The sequence below is a fragment of the Rhineura floridana genome, chromosome 5 (assembly GCF_030035675.1).
Source record: "Rhineura floridana isolate rRhiFlo1 chromosome 5, rRhiFlo1.hap2, whole genome shotgun sequence".
NCBI classification, from domain to species: Eukaryota; Metazoa; Chordata; class Lepidosauria; order Squamata; family Rhineuridae; genus Rhineura; species Rhineura floridana.
Genome location: NC_084484.1, coordinates 132,234,450 through 132,254,724, shown reverse-complemented (window position 1 = coordinate 132,254,724; position 20,275 = coordinate 132,234,450). Strand labels below are relative to the sequence as shown.

At 41.1% G+C, this 20,275-nt stretch overlaps 1 protein-coding gene across 1 annotated transcript in view; it reads left to right on the top strand.

Moving 5' to 3' along the window:
* Positions 1-9,302: 9,302 nt before the first annotated feature.
* PLCXD2 (phosphatidylinositol specific phospholipase C X domain containing 2) overlaps positions 9,303-20,275 on the top strand; it is a 33,265-nt gene continuing 22,292 nt past the window's right edge. The window contains exon 1 of the mRNA XM_061628095.1: positions 9,303-9,949. Coding sequence (XP_061484079.1) covers positions 9,862-9,949 — 88 coding nt within the window. The 5' untranslated portion in view covers positions 9,303-9,861. The remainder of the gene's footprint in view (positions 9,950-20,275) is intronic.

Below are 20,275 nucleotides of genomic sequence, written 5' to 3'. Positions count from 1 at the left end.
TATAACACACAGTGATTCACAGAACACCAAATGATATGAACAGAGTTCATAAAGACATTAAAAACACAAGGAGAGTGTTGAACACTCATATTGTTGTCATTTTTAGAAATTCTGGACATAATACACATGTACACATGCACAAACATTTAATATATCTTTGTTGCATACAATACTACACACAGGTTAATAGAAATCAATAGAAATTTTGACAGACATTGTGAAAAAGTGGTTTCAGTTTTCAAGTTTGATAAAAATTCACGCTGACCAAGTCGTAATCGACTTGAAGACACATAACAACAACATAGAACTTAATTGTTAGAGCATTCTCCTTTACATGGAAAGTTACCCTATTTTTCCCTTGTGTCTCTTCTGACATTGTTTCATGTAGTCACAAGAGAGCAGCAGCTCATAGCAAGTCTGGGAAGCTTCAGGGGGTGTCATCCAGAGTAGCTCATACCATTAATCATCCATCTGAATCCAGTCCAACTTTGTGGGGAAAGAAAAGAAGGTCTTGAAAACAGCATCTCACCACAGATGTGACCACCCTGATAGACTGCCCTCTTTGCATGCTGCTTAAGAGAAGCTTGTATTGGTAGAATTCTTTTCAAACAGCTTCTGTCTGGTCTTGCTCACATCAGGTGCTTATTCAGTCATAAAGCAGTCTAAGGAATCTCTCAATGGTATGCATAGGTTCTTCTGGAATGTTACATGGGGCACGTGCCAGTCTTAACAGTACATCAGTGAGCTCTGGCAGAACATCCCACGGGAAGGCTGTTCTCTTCCCATGACCAGCAAATGATGATACAGTATCACATCCTGTACATTAATGGAGCATTGGAAAAACATGTGATTGGAAGGAGCCCAAGGCAAGTGGATATAACTCGGTTTTAAGGGTGTGGACAGTTGGCAGAGCTGTGTGAACTGGGTGGGTAGAGGAATCTCTCAGCAAGCCACTGATAGCTTAGAATTGATGTTAATTATACTTGATGTTAATTTCATGAATGAAATAACATCCACATTTAAAAAATGTAAATAGCAGTTCCACTGGTACCAATGGAGGCTTACCATGAAATGCAAGTAGATGAACTCCCCACCAAGTATTCTTAGGCTTTAGAAAATGTCTTTAGTTGATGCAAAAATCCATATTTTAAAGGATGGTGAATTGGTGGAGCCATCATTTCAATGTGAGAAGCCACACGTGGTGAATTGTGATGTTGGTACACATTGGGTTGTTCAGAATAGTCACAACTCACTCTCCAGAAATACTACATTCTGCTGAAATTCAACACCTTTCAAATGTGTGAATCAGCTTGTTTTTATACTTATATAAGGTTTAAAATTATAAATAAACAAAAATAAATGAGTTTCTTAGACTGCTTTGACTGGATTTGAAATCAGTTGTTGCTACAACCAAATATTTGCAATCCATCCATGACAGAAACTCCCTTGAGAGGGAGAGTTGAATTAAAATATCAGATTGATCGTCATCCGCTGTATGTTCCCTGATGAATATGAACTGATTACTTTCCCCTTGTATGGCTCCCAAGAGGTTTCTTGGCAGTAAGTCAAGAAGTTTGCTAATAAGCTCTAAAATCATGTATAAATACATTCAAAGTAAGGTAGAAACACAGTATTGCACATTAGTTCCATGGGAGGGGGTGATTCTAAAAGAAGTAGAAGAAGGCTATTGCAATAGTTACATTGGAGTTAAAGCCTACAGTCTGTATGCTTTGTATTTCCTTGGTTTGTTTTCCTTTAAATGAGAAAAGCACCATCACAATTCTAGTTAATTCAGTAGATTATTTTTTTTAAAGTAAGTCTTTGGGTGATGTCCAACGAGAGACATACTTAGAGCAGACTCACTGAAATCAATGGACATAAATAACAGGTCAATTGATTTCAATGGACTTAAGTAAGGCTATTGATTTCATTGAGTCTATTACTCTGAGTGTGCCTTTGCTGGATATCACCCAATATAATTATAGGGCCAAGCAAGCAGTGATTGCGGCAGTTCAAGGACTGCCTCAGTCATAATAGGTCTATGAAGAGGCCACTGCAGTGGTAAACTTGTGTGTGAGCTGTACCACTTCAGGTGGCAGTTGTGGGCTCATATGATGTTTACGCCTATATTTTTTTAAAAAATTGCTATTATGGTTTGTCAGGTTCAGAAGCAAGGGTGCTGCTGCATGTTTGAGAAAGTAGAAGAGAGACCACATGAAGATGATGCTCCCTCAGGCTGGCCCACTTTATAGCACCAACCTATGCACCACTGAATGCAACCAGCATGTTTCCTACGCCTATGATGCCCTTCATCCTGGTGTGGCAATGGAGTCATTATTAAGCCTTCATCCAGCCCTAACCAGGGATGGGGAGAAATTTGATTCAGTTTGCATTCAAAGCCGAATCTTTCAAATTCGCACTTTCTGAAACAATAAGAGAACTGAAACACAGCCATCCTTCAAAATTCACACATCCAAATTTTTCAGTGCAGTTCTCTAACCAAACCATATTTACACCAATGCATAAGTGTGGGATGGAAAAGTGTGCATAAAAATGAATATATTAGTGAAAATAACATACAAAAAAGTATTATATCAAGAGAAATTGCTTGCAAAAATGTGTAATTAGTCAAAACTGCATATAAAAATGTTCATTTGGAGAAACTCATATTAAAATGCGGTAGAATTTTCATGAGGCTTTTAAAAAACCATGCAAATTGCTGCAGAAATGTGAAGAACTGAATTTAAGATTGAAAAGTGAGACTGAGAGAACCAAAAGTGGCAGACCCTTCCATCCTTAGTCCTAACAGATACTGATCACTGCACTGCACTTGTTATCCAGTATTCTTGAAATAAGAATTTGGGGAAATAGTCCTGTTAAAAACTAAAATCAGTCAGTGAAATGGGTTAGGCCTAGGGATGGTTATGACAGGGTGGAATATGGGAACCATAGCTTGTATGTGGCAGAGTATGTTTTGCTTGCAAAGGGTTTCAAACAGGGCTAAGAGAAACCCAGAGTTTGAAACCCTGATAAACTGCTGTCAGTCAGTACAGACAACACTGACCTAAATGGATTAATAATTTGACTCAGTATAAAGCAGAGTCCTATGTTCCTATGGGGTTGTAACCTCTCTTCCTACATCTGGTGGCATTGTGTGCGTGGGGGGTATACAATGGAAAATGGAAATGGAAATGGACTGCCTTCAAGTCAATCCCGACTTATGGCTACCCTATGAATAGGGTTTTCATGGTAAGCGGTATTCAGAGGGGGTTTACTATAGCCTCCCTCTGAGGCTAGTCCTTCCCAACTGGCTAGGGCCTGCTCAGCTTGCCACAGCTGCACAAGCCAGCCCCTTCCTTGTCCGCAACTGTCAGCAGGGGGGCAACTGTGCTCTTTGGGATTATGCAGCTTGCCCACGGTTGCACAGGTGGCAGGGCACGTAACCCCTGAGCCACTCACTGTGGGGGTGATCTTTAACTGGCCCTTTACACCCAGGAGACATGAGCGAGGATTTGAACTCACAGACTCTAGATTCCCAGCCAGGCTCTCCTCCCCACTGTGCTATACCAGCTGGTTGGCTATAGAATTACCTTCCTGAAATATTAGGGAACATTTGGGAAACGAAAACAATTTGTTTCACTTTAATTGTGGATGACATGTCTTGCCAGATGCTGTTGTATCTTGACTAAGATTTCTTCAGAAACAACACTTTCAGTCCTTCAAAACTGATTTTCAGAACTTCACCGTTATGGATTTGGTTTGGGTTAACGGATCCTTGCACTTATTCCTGCTCCAGGCACCTGAGTTGTCCTCTGATTGACTTTAGTGGCTCTAAAAGCAAAGTGCTAGAGTGCAGCAACATTGCCTATAAATGGGATTGACATGAACTAGGCTGGGTCCATATATTCTAATGACAGAAGCACTGTTTGAGCAATCATTGTATATTGTGGTATGGTGCATTTAAAGTTGCTGTTGTTGTTTTTAAACATAAAAATAGTTTCTTTCCCTTGCAGCAAGGCTCCATCCATTACACGAGGGTGCACTGTAAAGCTAACTTTCCACTAACAGTGCAGTCCTCAGTTTGGCTGCGTATACACCATACATTTAAAGCACGTCTTCCCCTAAAGGCCATGTGATACATTTCAGAAGTAAGTTCTACTGAGTTCAGTAGAGCTTGCTTCTGTGTAAATGAGATTAGGATTGCAGCCTAAAGCCCTAATTACAAATCACACAAATGTAATGGTAGTCCACCAGCAAATGCAATGGTAGTCCAACATGCAAGCCCATGAAGGCAATCAGAAGCTTAAGAGATTTTTGAAAAATATTAAGCAGTTTATAAATGCCTTTAAATGAAGAAATGCCTGAAGAAAGTGGCATTTAACCCTCTCTCTGTCATCTATTTCCCTACTCATACTGTCCTCCAAGTGGTATTTTTTAATTTTCTAACACTGCAATCCTAAAGGCATGTTTGCTTTATTTTTATTTTTAGAACAGCTTATTCGCACCAAACGGCTCTTGCATGAAACAGCTGTATTTAAATTTAAAGTTGCTTTTGCTAGTAGAGGAGACAGGAAAGGAAAGGTGGGGAAGGAAGCAGCAGCCTTTCATGCAAAAAACTCCAAATTATTGCAAAACGCCCATGTGGAAACAACCCACATATGCATTAACACCCTAGCATGGACACAGCCTTTGTTACACAGTGATATTGTAATGAAATAATCTTTTTATAGTTAGAATTACTACTCTCTTGGCTTTACCATACAACAGGTTTCAATTAAAAAACCTTGGAGCCTTAAGTGAAATTGTTCTTCAAAGTTTTTTATGGCAAGGTAATAAAGCCTATTCTATTGTATAAATTACATGTGCTATTCTTCACAATCCCTGCTTCTGACTTTCTCATGTTACATTTTATGATATATAGAAATCAGCATATGCAAACATGTGGAATAAAAGACAATCAGTTTATTGCACTGCTGTACTGACAGCTGGTGCAGGAGGAGGAAGGTGCATGGAATTGTGGGAGCCATAAACAGGGTGACTCAGTAGAACTTAAACAGCATGCCACTAGAAGCCGTGCATTCTTTCTGATGCCTGGAGGAGGGGCTGAGATTTCATCTGAACAACAGCTGACATCCTATTGCATGCTTAACTTGGTCTACACACACACAGAGTTCCCATTCCATTTTTTTGTGTTCTCATAGAAAGCAGAACAAATTCCTTCCAAGATGCATTCTCTAAAGAAGTTTAGTGCATTATTGTTTGGAACCAAGTCATTCCACATTGACGGTCTTCTTATCTCTTGGTTGGCTATCAGGGATAAGGGATACATTAAGTTCCATTCACAATTAATGGCAAATCTACCTAATTCACATTTTCCAAAACAATATGCAAACTGAAACAAGCCATTTCTTCAAAATGCATACTTCTCTGAACACTGCAGTGCAGTTCTCCAGCCACAGTAAAATGTAGAAAAATGCATTTATTCAGATAAAGTGTGCATAAAAATGCATATATTAGTGAAAACATACAAGCATGCATTATATTAGGGGAAATATGCTTTGCAAAATGTGTATAATAGGGAAAATTACATTAAAAATGCGTATAAGGAGAAATTCACACTAAAATGCTGATGAATTTTCATAAGGCCTCAAAACACACACAAAAAAATTGTTGTGGAGATGTGGAGAAATTAACTTAAGATTGGGAAAATTGACAGATTTGCCCATCCCTATTGAGCCCGGTGTGTAGGAGAAAGGATAAAACAACCCGTACAGCTATCAGTCCATCACAATAAGAGTGCAGCCATGAAAAGATCTGGAAATCCTTATTATTGTACATATTAGGGTACCTTCCAAAATTCTGCTGCCCCATGATGAAGCTCCATCATGCCAATCTTTCCAGCATTAGAACAAAGATTTCACAGACTGAGATATCAAAAACCCAGAGGAAAGAGGTAGAGCCAGCGTGGGCGGAGATATAAGAGGTGGGAATGACTTTGGCAAATGGCCATATCAGTATGGATCACAGGTGGATGGGTAAAGGGAAGATAATTGGACTGGAGGCATTGTATGTGAATGGTACTGCAAATCATTTAGAAGCACAATATTTCTGCTATGTATAAAAGCTAAACTATCCTGTGATGTATATGAAACTAATCTTTTGTAAGCTGCCTTGGGGGGGCTTTGCCCTTAAGGCTGCATCTAAGTATCTTAAATAAATAAACCCAGCACCACCCTTTCAGACACAGTTTACACATGGGCACACACCGCTCCTGGACCCACGTGAAGAAGAAACCAGCTTATTCAATAGCCCTTCCCCATATCTCTGTGATTGGTGTGGTCTTGAAAAATCATTCATTGTGATTAAACGCTAGACCTGTCTGTCAAAATGAAAGATTTCACACACACACACACACACCCTACACCCCCTTCCCTCTTAAGCTCTTGGAGTTCCCCTGGTCAGATTGATTTTGTTTCTCAGAAAATAAAAAGGAGGGGGAACACTGCACTTTTTGGAAAAACCAAGACAACAGAGTTACTCGGAAGGTTAGGGATGTTCTGATCTCTCTCAAAACATGTTGTTAACAGTGCGATCCGCCTGAATAATGTGACAGTTGGCCACAAATCACCCCAATTCACTTCGTTATCTGGAATATACACAGAGCCAATCCACACCCCCACCAAATGTGGCCCTCTGTATAAGCCATGTCCCCTCATCCCTGGTCACACCTCTCACCATCCCTGCTCTGTGCCCTCTCTGTGTGTTTTTGCCTGGCTAGAATGTGTCCCTGAACTACAGCCATGGTTCTTGCTTGCCAGGATGGTGTGTGTGTTAAAAGAATCCAAGGCTTTTGCAAGGCTGGAATATACCTAGGTTATGAAGTTAAGAGTCAGTGGTAGATCATCTGCCTTGCACTTAGTAGATGGTCCCAGTTCAATCCCTGGCATCTGCAGGTAGGGAGAAATCCTGGAGAGCTGCTGCTAGTCAGTGTAGACAACATTGAGTTAGATGGCCAAGTGGTCTGACTCAGTGTAAGGCAGCTTCCTATGTTTCTATTCCCCACCCACTTCTACCTCTGACCCATCCACCCACCCATCCACCCCTGCCCTGCAGCCTTTTGGGAGGTTGCCTTTAAGGGAATGTGACTCTTGAGCTGAAACATGTTCCCTACCCCTGCCTTAAAATAACACGTCGAAGTTCTTGTTCATAAATTAAAGGAAAAGATCGGGCCCTGTATTCTTATGCTGTATCATCCACCCCCTTTCTAGGATGTTTTAAGAGTAAAACACATGCATGGATACTGTGATGGCAAATGTGTGGTCCTGGCATGTGTTTCTGGCACCATATCTGTAATGTGTGAAGCAGAAGTTCATTCCCCCCACCCCCACTATATGTAAGTTTTTGCAATCATGAAGTGAAAGGATCCACATAGGAACAGTACTTCATACAAGTGTGGTGACCGCAAAGCTCCACTACAACTCTGTTTCAAGCTGATCCCACCTGTTGGGTGAAAATTCGTCATATGAATCCAGTCTTAACCTAGCAGTATTACTGATATCATTGCAGCAGGATCCAACTCTGAAACTGGCATCAGCACTTGTCAGTACAGTGAACACAGCAGTCATGCATGCCTCCCTGAAAATAAAACCCAGAGATGTTTTGGCAAAGTACACATGCCTTTCAGTCTGCGGAGACTGGGCTCTCTTCCAAAATATCACGTTCATCACATACTTAAAATGATACTCTGTGTTCAAGTTACTGAACTAGGAACGTGAAGGATTTTCTGGAAGTAACAATGAAACCACGTAATATATCTTATGATGAAAAACAGTAATCTCTCAGAGGTTATGAGCATAAGATAAAGCCACTGGAGAATTTTCCAGGCATCTCAGAATGCAACAGAGATTCTATATAAAGGCTCTGAATTTTCTGAGTGCTTCGATAAGGTTAATGAAGCAATGGCTTCATTGCAATGGCCAGACGAATATCACATGCGGCATTAAATCAAGAGGTTTGCTCCATGTCACACTACAATTTCATGTGCACAGCTCCAACCCATATTAGCCATTATATGTGTCAGAGCCATAGGACTTAATTTAAGATAAGGATCATTGATGACTATGATTCTCAAAGCCCATGAGGTAACAGATGAAAAGCTAAAGAGAGAGAAAATTCACTTCTGTGCACTATTTCTGAAACCTGAGCTCTGCTTTATCATTAATAGAATTGTATAAAAATATAGGCTCTAGTCCACCAAAGGTTACTTGTACCAAATTCCACTGAATCCAATATAACAACTAACTGGGTATACAACTAACTGAAGTCCCACTACTTTGATGAGGACTAGCAGAGCAATCCAAATCCCTTTGGTGCTGGGCTAGAGTGTGTGGGGTAGGATTGGGTGGAGCTGTTCCTCCACCCATTCCTGGTGGCCTCTGTCAGGCTCCCACCAGCCAACACTTGGGGAGTGACACCAGCATCATCCATGTAAAATGGGAGTGTTTATCACATGTGGGGGTCAGAGCTCCATCCCCTCCATTAAAGTATAATGATAAAGGCAACAACAGGATGTAGCTTTCAGATTTTTTTGGCTACTGCAACCATACTACAGAGTCACAGATGCAGTCCCCCCACACACATACACATAAAAGGTTTCCTTACTAGTATCGTAGAGCTAACATTTTTATTGGGGCATAAACTTTTGTTGACTAGAACCAAGTTCATCAGATATTTGTTTGTACATATGCATATCTGAATTTGTAAAGTTTCAAATAAATCAAAAACAAAAAACATCAAATGTTGAATTTACCATGGAAATTTTATGTTAAAAGGAGTTTACTATAAAACTATAAAGGATAGTGTATTAGAGGGATAGTGAGCCTGTGGCACTCCAGATGACATTGGGATTACAACTCCCCAACATTCCTGACCATTGGCTATACTTGTTTGTGTTGATGGAGTCTAACAACATCTGGAGGGCCACAGATTTCCCAGCCTGGCCTTTTAGAAAATCATATCTAGCTTTGTAAGCACCCCTTTACCTCACAAAGCTACAGTTAGCAAACCCCGTTTGTTTGCATTCCCGTCCCACTCGTTATTAACTTTTACTTTCCTTAGGATTTTTTTAAATTGACGGTGAAGTTCCTACAACCTTCTCCTCGCCTTCCTCTAGTAAACCAGCCCTCAAAAAACCGTAGGCTAGAGAGGCTGTGAGTTTCAGGGGGGAAATCCGACCAATTAGAGCTCAGCCGGCTCTCAACCAATGGGCAGCTGAGAATTCTCCTGCAGTACAAACCCTCTGTGCAGCAACCCGGGCACGGGAAGAATGAGGATTTGCCACGCCTTTGTCCGCCGGCTTGGCCTCTCTGCCAGCCAATCAACGCGCCGAGGCTTGGTTTGAGCGATGTTTTCTTGTGACTGCTTGCTGGCGCTGTCCCCGGGCTTGTTTTGGCGCAAAGGCGGGGCTCTCCGCCTGCCAGGTGCTCACGGGGCTGGGTCCCTGTTACATAAGCGGAGAGGGCGGGCCTGGCACCTACAGCGAGTTGGCCTGCCGGCCGAGTAAAATCAGATGTACCCCGCGAGCTCTTTTTGCTGCTTCCAGAAGAACGCGAAGGTGTTTCACCCAGAAAGAACCTCGCCAGGCGGGACGCGATTAAGCCTGTGTCTGAGGCAGCGGGGCAGCAGCTAGTCACTTGGAGCATGGCAGAACGGGAGTCTCAGGCGGTGGCGGAGGCTGTCCCGGATCGCTGCAGGTGGAGGAATCCTCGGAAGAGCCGCTGCTGACTCTGTGGAAGTAGCAGTAGGAGGCGTTTGGCGGGCCGGAGCCACACCAAGAGCTTTGCCGGAGCAGAGTGGAAGAGGATGGCAGTCGAAAGCTGCAACGCCGACTGGATGGGCTCCCTGCCGCCCGCCCTCTGCACCCTGCCTCTCGCCAATCTGGCGATTCCAGGTAAGTTGAGCTGCCGACCAACCCTCCTGCTCACTCTTCTACGTTTGTCTGCTCCAGTGTGCTCTCTCCTTAAACATGTATGGAAACACAGCCGAATAACTTGGCAGATTTGGACCCATTTCTGGTGTAGCCGAGTGGCTAAGAGGCTGAGCTCTACTAATCGGGAAAGCCCAGCTTCGTGTTGGACTACGACCGGGGAGACTAGGATTCGAATCCCCACATAACCATGAAGCTCACTGGGTGACCTTGGGCCAGTCACTGCCTCTCAGCCTCATTAAAACTTTATTCATAGGGTCGCCATAAGTCGGAATCGACTTGAAGGCAGTACACACACACAAATCAGTTCCTTAGCCTTAGGCAAGCCCTTCTCGCTTGCCTCGCCACACCACCTCCGCTCATGTGTGATATGGGGGATAATGCTAATTTACCTTACAGGGTTGTTGTAAAAATTACAACTGCTGGGAAGAAGGGTAGGATATAAATTAAATAATAAATAAATAAATATTACAGTTAGGTCATGCATGCGAAACATTTTGAACGCTTGAAAGTGCTGTACGAATGCTGTTGTTGCTATTACTGCTACTAGGTAATCCTGGGGGAAATCAGAAACCTTAAATCATTCTGTTATAGTGGAGCAACTGACCCCCAAATGCACGCTCAATTTTTTCTGCTTCCAATATTATTTATAAGGGTTAAGATTTCTCCTGTTAATGGGTTTTAGGATTTTAGTACTGTTTTGTTTTATATTGTAAACTAACCCAGGAAGATTAACTGTTTATACTTTTTAAATAACTAAAACATTTTAAATAACTTCAGCTTTCACTGGGGTAGTGCCATGAGAGCTATTTAAAGAGCAGAAACTGGGAAAATAATGAGCTGTATGCAACACTGTTGTTCCGCTGGTGCAGAACACTTCCACTTGTGCTGTGGAACTTTCCCGTCCTCTCCTCTGCAGCCCCTCCCCCCATGCACCCTCAAATGTGTTCCAGAGGTTTGGGGACCTTTCAGAGTAAATTCTGAGTGTACAGGGAGAGGAAGGGGAAGTTCCACTGCATGAACATAACTCCATTTACGCAGTGTTACAACCCAATGTATTGGTACTGGATGCTGCTTTATATTTAATAGGACCATTGGTCCACCCAGCCCAATATTATCTGTCCATTTTTATTGGCAGTGGATGTCCGAGATTGAAGCAGAAGTCTCTTCCGGTCCTGACTTGCAATCCTTCAGCTGAAGACACCATAGGTTGGGTAGCCAACAGGGTACACTCCAAAGCCTGCTGGACTACAACTCCTGTTATGCGTGATCCTTGGCCATGTTGGCTGGGGCTGATAGGAGCTGAAGTCTTACAATATCAGGAGGGTATCATGTAGGCTATCCTGCCATAGTCTGCAGAGGTGCATGGAAAGCATGTGCTTGATCACTGAGCTAATGAGCTTTCTATCTTTATAGATACGTAAAATGTATTAAATACATGTATAAGCATTCCATTCAGTTTTCCAGCACAATCAGTCATGTATGCTTTACAAAATCTACTCTGATTTTAACTGATATCAGAGCAAAGAATGCTACTTTATGAATAACTTGCTTATTCTTCATATTAAACATTAATTAGTCAATACAAATGTTGAGTAAGAAGGGGAGGAAGTTCTTATTCATTTGTACAGTGAAGAGAGCTTCGGCTGTGGGGCGGTATACAAATGCAATAAATAAATAAATACAAAAAGGGGACATTAAATAAATTTACAGATTTATGCCATTTTACTACATTCATATCCTGCCTTTCCTCCAAAGAGCTCAAGTGAAGAGTACAAGGTTCCTCCACCTCAATTTTATCATCATAGCATTCTTGTGTGTGAGAGAGAGAGAATACTAGCCCCAAATCAACAACTAAGTTCTGTAGCTGAGTAAGGATTAGAACCGGAATCTTCCTGGCCCTAGTACAATGTTTTAGCCATTACACTGGCAAAGGGTTAATGCCGCATAAACAAATCCTATTGAAGATGTATATTGTATCTGCCATCCAGTTACATGGGTAGCATTGTTTGGAATGTTAGACCCTGAACATATGAGGCTCATTTATTATTTCCAAACCGTTTTTGTATGCTTTGCACTCATGAAAGTACAGCGTTATCATAAGAATATGGCTGGCTGCACTTTGGCGAATCAGACTATACGTGGACATCACCAAATGGTCAATATAGGAATCAAATTGATTATATAGCAGAAGATGGAGAAGTTCCATACTTTCTGCGAAAACAAGACCAAGAGCAGAGTGAAGCTAAAGAACAACACAGCAATCTTAATGCCAAAATATAATTTAAAGAACTTCCAAGAAGAATATGAAGATCAAACAAGGAACAGGTTTGAGGCTTTAAACTTAGTTGACAGAGAACCAGAAGAGCTATGGAGTGAAGTCAGAGACATTATTAGGGAAGAATGCAAAAAGACAATACCTCTAGTTAAAAAGAGGGAAAGACCTGAATGGATGACTGATGAAACTCTTAAAATGGTTAAAGAAAGAAGGAAAGCAAAATGAAATAGAAATACGGTAAGAACCCTAAATGCAATAATGCAGCAACTAGTTAGGTAGGGACAATGAGAACTATTACTATAGTTATTGTATAGAAATAGAAGAGGACAACAAAAAGGGTAGAACAAGAGCCCTATTCCAAAAGATTAGAGAAATTTAAGGGAAATTTAAGCCAAGGGTAGGGATGTTGAATAATCAACAGGGAAACACACTGACTGACTGAGATGAAATAAAAGGAAGATGGAAGCAATACACTGAAGAACTCTATAAAGGAGATGCAAGGATGACAGCTTCATTCACGGAGGAACCGTGTGATGAAGAACCAGAAAGTTTAGAATGTGAGATGAAAGCTGCTCTTAAAATACTTAGAAGAAACAAATCACTAGGAACAGATGACATACCAATAGAGTTTCTACAAGTAACTGAGACTAAATTTGTCTAAATTTTGACAAAATTTCAACAAATAGGAAAACTAAACAATAGCCCACAGACTGGAAGTGTTCAATATATATATTCCATTTCCAAAGAAAAGGTGTCCCAGGGAATGCAGTAATTATGAAACTATTGCCTTAATATTCCATGCAAGTAAAGTAATGCTCAAGATTCTACAACAAAGGCTCTTACCATATATGGACCAAGAAATGCCAGATGTCCAAGCTGGATTTAGAAAAGAGGTACCAGAGATTATATCGCAAATATACGTTGGATAATGGAACGGACCAAGGAATATCAGAAGAAAATCACCCTGCGCTTTATAGATTACAGCAAAGCCTTTGATTGTGTAGATCATGAAAAACTATGAAATGCTTTAAAAGAAATGGGGGTGCCACAGCATCTGATTGTCCTGATGTGCAATCTATACTCTGGACAAGAGGCTACTGTAAGGACAGAATATGGAGAAACCAGTTGGTTCCCAATAGAAAGGGTGTGAGACAGGGGTGTATTTTATCACCCTATTTGTTTAATCTATATGCAGAACATATCATATGGAAAGTGGGATTGGACGAAGATGGAGGCATGAAAACTGGAGAGAGAAATATCAGTAATTTAAGATATTCAGTACTTATTCTGAACCATGTCCAGCTTACAAAAATGCACAAAAAAAACAATAGCCCCTTCCTTTCTATATAAATGAAGGACGTATACAAGAATAATAGTGATAGGATCTGTGCCTGGGCCTAACATTTCATTAGGGTGTACACACATAAAATCCAACATGTATAGATCAGGTTCCCAGTGATAGTAAATTATCAGCTTTCATCTGGGATATTTCTGGCATGATGCTCTTTCAAGCATAATGATTGCATGTGTGCATCTGATGGTCCAGGAGGCAGGACAGATGTGGCAGGGAAGATAGTTAAGGCCTTGTTCTCCTATCATGCAACTGGAAGAGTGTATCTTCCTAACTGGGCCAATTTGTTTCTCCAGGTTTCATACCTACTTATATATATGATCACAATCTCACTCACTCTCTGCATCTTTTGCCAATATAAAGTGTCAGTGACAACTCTAATCGCATAGACACTCTCTTCTGTGGTCAAGCACTAAGCAACCAGTATCATGTTGTAGCCTGACAAATATCTTGCTTTCTTCTTTGAGAAGTTTTCAAACAGCTTTTTTTGATTATCCCAATTTTCTAAAACTCAAATTATGCTGCAGATTGGTAGCCTGAGATAATTTAACACATAGCTTGATAAAGATCCATTGAAAAGATGGATTCATTCTTACACATTACTTTTGAGGAAAATAAAACCCAGCTTTTTTCCTGTTTGTTGTTCTGACTTGCCAGAAGATTGGAAAACATACATTAGGAAAGCGATTATGTTCCAAAATGTTTTAGTTTTCGGGAGTGGAGTGAGAATGTACAAGTATTTATATAAATATTCAGTTACATATGGATGTTGCATGATAAATTCCATTGTCCAGTGCCTATAAAGGTGTGTTAAAATGATGTTTTCCCTTTTCTTAAAATAAACAGAAGGGTTATTGAGCATTACTGTAAATGAGCCTGATTAACCAGGATGAAATGCTCAGTACTATCTCCGGCTTTAGGGTGTAAGCTGATAACCTGTTGAGGTCAAACAACATTCCCCACCACAGCCTACGTGGATTGTGTATTATTGGAAATACAGGCTTATTATTGAGGAAGGATGACCTTTCTCAGAAACATCCATAATTGGTTTCCACTAGAGACGGGATACCAGACTAGATGAATATTGTTCTACTATAGTAATGCTTATGTCTGGTCAGCTTCCAGAGCTGGCAAATCCACAACTAGGCACAAGCTGGCATTTGGCTTGTAATTTTGTTTTTCTTTTGCAGTTCACTTAACAAACTGAGAATGTGGCTGTTCAGCAGAACTGTAGCTTCAGTCTTGCTCTACAAGTTATTAATAACCTACAAAATGCCCTGTTGGGTCATAACAGTGGCTAGTACAACTGCTTCGGAAATGTCTGCTCCTAAACCCCCATATGTGTCTTGATAAGGGACAGGGAGTGTATCCCTGTTAAAACTAATCTAATTTTAATGTTTAATGAGAACGGGGAGCGATAAAAGCTTGCTATGAATTTATAGATCAATTGGCTCATTGAGACAACTTTCTTCAAATATAAATCCTGCTATAGTATTTTCCAAAATGGCTCTACATCTAAAATTGTCTATAAAGCTGATATTTGTAATCCTGCAAAAATGGGCCTCTTTATTTCAGTTTGCAGAGTTTTATCAGCTAGTTCAGCCACGTTGGTGCTCTTCAGATGTTATTGGACTTCAGTTCCCATCATCCCTGGCCCCTTGCTAGAGTTGGTGGGAACTGGAGGGCACAACAGTGGCTACCCCTGATCTAGTTTGTTTAGCTGTAAGAGACCTCGTATATGCTGTTGCTGGAGTAGAATGAGGAGAGATAAAGAGAGCTTTCCACATTTTTTGAAGCATCTATTCGTAATTAGCTGTCACTATGACAACACCAACATCACTTTGGGTACTTGATAAATAATTAATGGAAATTATTTGCTTACAAACAAGTTCTCTGGGCAGCTTACAATAAAAATAAAAGCCATTTTATACAAATATAAAACCATACCACAGAGGATAAACTCAATCTAGCAGAACTTGTAACAACACCAAAATTTCACAAATCATAAAATTTGATGGTCAGTTCCTGCTTAGTGCTGACTCATGACAGGGCCTTTTGGGTTATGGCTCCCTGTTTGTAAATGCCTTCCCTGGTGTCTCCTTCATTATTAATGTTCAAACATTTGAATGCTGAAAGATATTGTTTCTGGCAACCTTGAAATTACTGGTGAGGGGGCACATGACTGTTCTAGAAGTTCTTGATTTAAAAAAATAAATAAATAAGGGTTTATTTTAACTTTTAATTATGTTTTACTGCTTTGTTGATTGCCGCCATGTAGGATAGAAATGTAATAAATTAAAAACTTTGTCTTTAAACCACCAAATGCCTTGGAGAATAAGAATTTTTTAAATTTTTGCCTAAAACAATAATGAAGGGGACAGATACACCTCATCAGGGAGGGCACTCCATAGCTGGGAGACTGCTGAGAAGGCTCTGTCAGGGGTCAGTGCCAGAGAGGCAGCACCACAAACAGGGCATCCGCTGCTGCTTGTAAGGCTTGAGGTAGTTGCTATTGAGTGAGGCAATTTTTTATGTACTTGGACCCCAAGTCTTTTAGGGCATTGTACACTAGGACTAATGCCTTGAATGGGCCTGGAAGCTCACTGGCAGCCAGTACAGTGCTTTTGAGATCAGTGACATCTGGTCCCATCAGGCTGCCCCATTTTCCAGCCTGGCAGCCACATCCTACATCCAGTTGCTTCTGGACAGTCTTCAAAGAAAGCCGCACATAGAGTGCACAGCACTAGTCACTAGAGCATGGGCTAATGAGGCCAAGCTATCTTGATTCAGGAACAGCCATAGCCGCAAGATGAGCTGTAGCTAGACAAAAGCACTTCTAGCCACAAATGCTGCTTGGAACTCCAGTGACAGATTGAAATCAAGGAGTTCTGTCAGACTATGAGCTTGTTCTTTCAGGAGGAGTGTAGTCCCACCCAGAACAAGTTATCTACCTAATTCCCAGACACAGGAGACAGCCTATGTACACCACATCTGTCTTCTCAGGATTCAGCTTCAGTTTATTAGCCCCCCTCCTGCCCCTACCAGTCCATTCTATCACTTCTTGTAGGCACTGATCCAGCACCTTTCCAGTCTCTCAGGATTGAAATAGATGTCATCTTTATACTGTTGGCTCTGCACTCCAAATCCCTGGTACACAATAAAACTTTATTATTAAAACTAAAAGTCTTCAGTAGCAACTTTAATAGAAAGAAGAAGAAAAACTGCAGCCCAGGCCAGATTTGGTGAAATTACATTCCACAACAACAAAAAATATTACTTAGGCTGCTCAGCAGAGCTTGAAACAAGTGTGGCTTGCTTTTGGTTATTAATCCTTACATTGTGATTGGCCATGTGTAGTTATGTTGATTATGAGTAACGCTCAAATGATTTCTACTATATGTCATTACAGTGATGTGCCTTAATAGACAGATAACACATGGCCTAAATTAGGGTGTCATGGGGATGAAACTGACTGCAAATTTGCAAGTATCAGGCACAGCAGCAAATGGCAGATCTACTACTGCATCTAAGTCCTGCTACTCACACTGGTCAGGGTGGAAGGTGGGAGTGATTCTTCCTCCTTTTGCTGTGCCACCTCCAGATGGGCACACCTAAGGAACCCAAGGATCCAGTGAATTCAAAACCTCCAGTGCTCTGTGTTGGAATAAGCAAACTTACATGTTCCCCTTGTAAAAAGGGAGATGTTCCTTCTAACTAATATTTGGGGAATATCTCTATGTATCTGTTTACAGTGATGTAACTTCCTAAAGGGTGGGGTTACCTGGCTTTCTCTTCCTCTGTTCTTTCTGAGGGGATTAAGATTCCTGCATATCCAGCATTATTGAGTTTTAACCTCTAGCAGAGGTAGCATGGCAGATGCTTTTTCTGAGAGCATCATCACCGAAGACTAATGGACTCCTATTTTTTCACTAAGCTAGAGCCTGAACATATGAAATGGTCATGAGTAAACATTCTTTATCTCTTTTTACCTAAGAAGACGCTGTCTGTGAGTTATTTGACTAACTAGTACGTCTGAGGGAAAGGTGGGCTGGCTTATTCTCAGACTCCACTGTTACTAAATACTTCTGCTGGAAAATAGTACTAAACAATGTTTCTAATTTTCATTGGTTTTTAAAAAGAAAAAAACCCAAACAATCTGACCATGTTCCATCCTCAAATGTCTGCTGAATATCCCTGCTGGTGTCACGCTTCCATCTACTAGGCCCTAATGACTAGGGCAAAGCTTGGTCCTCAGTGGCACACAAGCCCCCCCTCCATGCTTCTCTCTGCCAGCAGACTGGCGGGGGAAACACCTTTTCACCATCTTAACATGCACAAACCTGGCTATCAACATGGGTGTGTGTGTGGAGGAAGGATTGCACTGTAACATATTTGAAAGTTACTGGCACAAGTCCTTAGACTTGGATTTTTAAAAGTGTGTTAATAAAAAAGAATGTCAGAAACAGTCTTTGAAGGCATGTAAATGTCAGACAGTAATCAAAAGGCAGCCCAACAGTGTTTTCAACAGTAAAGTATGTTGATCGTAGATAAAATGTCTCTTTTGCCTGTTTATCATTGCTGCTGTGTTATAAACTTATTGGTGATCTCCAACTTAGTCATACTCAGAGTAGACCCATTGAAATAATGAAGTCCGTAGCTCATAAAAAAAATGAAGTCCATTTCAGAGAACATAAGAAGTGTCTGCTGGATCAGGCCAAAGGCTCATATAGTCTAGCATCCTGTTCTCGCAGTGGCCAACCAGATGCCTATGGGAAGACTGCAAGCAGAACTGGAGCACCCTTTCAATTGCAATTTCCAGTAACTGGTATTCCAAAGCATACTCCCCAAGCACAGAGGTAGAGAATATATCTATTGTGGCTAGTAGCCATTAGTAGCGTTATCCACCACGATCTTGTCTAATCCCCTTTTAAAGCCATCCAAGGTGGTGGCCATCACTATCTCTTGCAGGAGCAAATTCTGTAGTTTAACCATGCACTGTGTGAAGAAGTACTTCCTTTTGTTTGTCTGTCCAGAATCTACCAACATTCAGCTTCATTGGATTCCACGCGTTCTGGTGTTATGAGAGAGGGAGAAAAACGTTTGTTCATCCACTTTCTCTATACCATGTGTGATTGTATGCACTTCTACATGTTACCTCTTATTTGAATTAGATTAATGTTGGATATCTTTAATTTTCACAGTTAAATCATAACTGATTCCTCTTACAATATTTTTGGTTGCCACTTGGAATTTGATAATAGATTCATAGGGTTGCCATAAGTCGGAATCAACTTGAGCTCTGCTCACGGCCGGAGTTCGATTCCAACGGAAGGAGGAAGTCAAATCTCCGGTAAAAGGGGTTGAGGTCCACTCTGGGGTTTTCTCTCTCTTTTTAGACTTTGAACTCTCTATTTTCTCTGACTGTTTTGTGTATTGCCATGAAAATTTGCAGGATTGTTAAGCAAGCATTTCTGAGTTCAGGACTATAAGTTTTGTAAGGTTTTGTTTTGAAATGAGCTGATGGGAAGCATCAGAATGGCATGGGGGTATTTTCCATTTAACATTGCTGAATGTGAAAAATCAACGCTGGCTATAGTATACAGCCACTCTTGTGGCTGTATAATCGAGAGTGGCTGTATAATCAGAAGTAAATCCCATTGAGTTCAGTGGGGCTTACTCCCATTCAAGTGGGTATGGGATTTCAGCCTCGGTTACCTAGTAGCATGTTGCAATTTTATATGTCCCATGATGTAATATGATTATGTACCTTACATAATCAATCATTTTATCTTCTATTGAATGTTGGGAATGTGTCATGGTACAGTGGAAGGGATGCATCAAACCTTAATTATTTCCTAAATAGTAGTTCCGTATCCTTGCTTTTTTTTTTTTTAAAAAAAGTGTCTTGGTTAGTGTTTGTTCAGTGAATTGTGACCAATATGTAATATCAATGGAAGGCTAAAGCAAAGAAAAGTAAAGGTTGATGTCTTAAATGCTCTTGTTCATGGTCGTGTGAATAATCTTGGCACAGTTCATGAGTGATGTCCTCTGATGGTGGCATAAAGCAATTGTGTATCTTTAATCTTGCTTCGATCCTCCATGGCACAGAGTGGTAAGCGGCGGTAACGCAGCCAAAGCTCTGCTCACGGCAGGAGTTCGATTCCAATGGAAGGAGGAAGTCAAATCTCCGGTAAAAGGGGTCGAGGTCCACTCAGCCTTCCATCCATCCATGGTCGATAAAATGAGTACCCGGCATATGCTGGGGGGTAAAGAAAGACCGGGGAAGGAACTGGCAATCCCACCCCATATATACGGTCTGCCTAGTAAACGTCGCAAGACGTCACCCTAAGAGTCAGAAACGACTTCCACTATAAGTGCGGGGACACCTTTAACTTTAATCTTGCTTCAGCTGTCTGGGGCTGCATTCACACTGTACATTTATTCCACTTTAAACAGTCATGACTTTCCCTGGGAACTGTAGTTTGTGAAGGGAGCTGATAATTTTTAGGAGACCCCTGTTCCGCTCATAGAGCTACAAATTTCAGAGTTCCCTGGGAAGAGGGATTGATTATTAAACCACTCAGGGAATTGTAGCTCTCTGAGGAGAACAGGAGCCTCCTAAGAACTCTTAGCCCTCCTTCACAAACTACACTTACCAGGA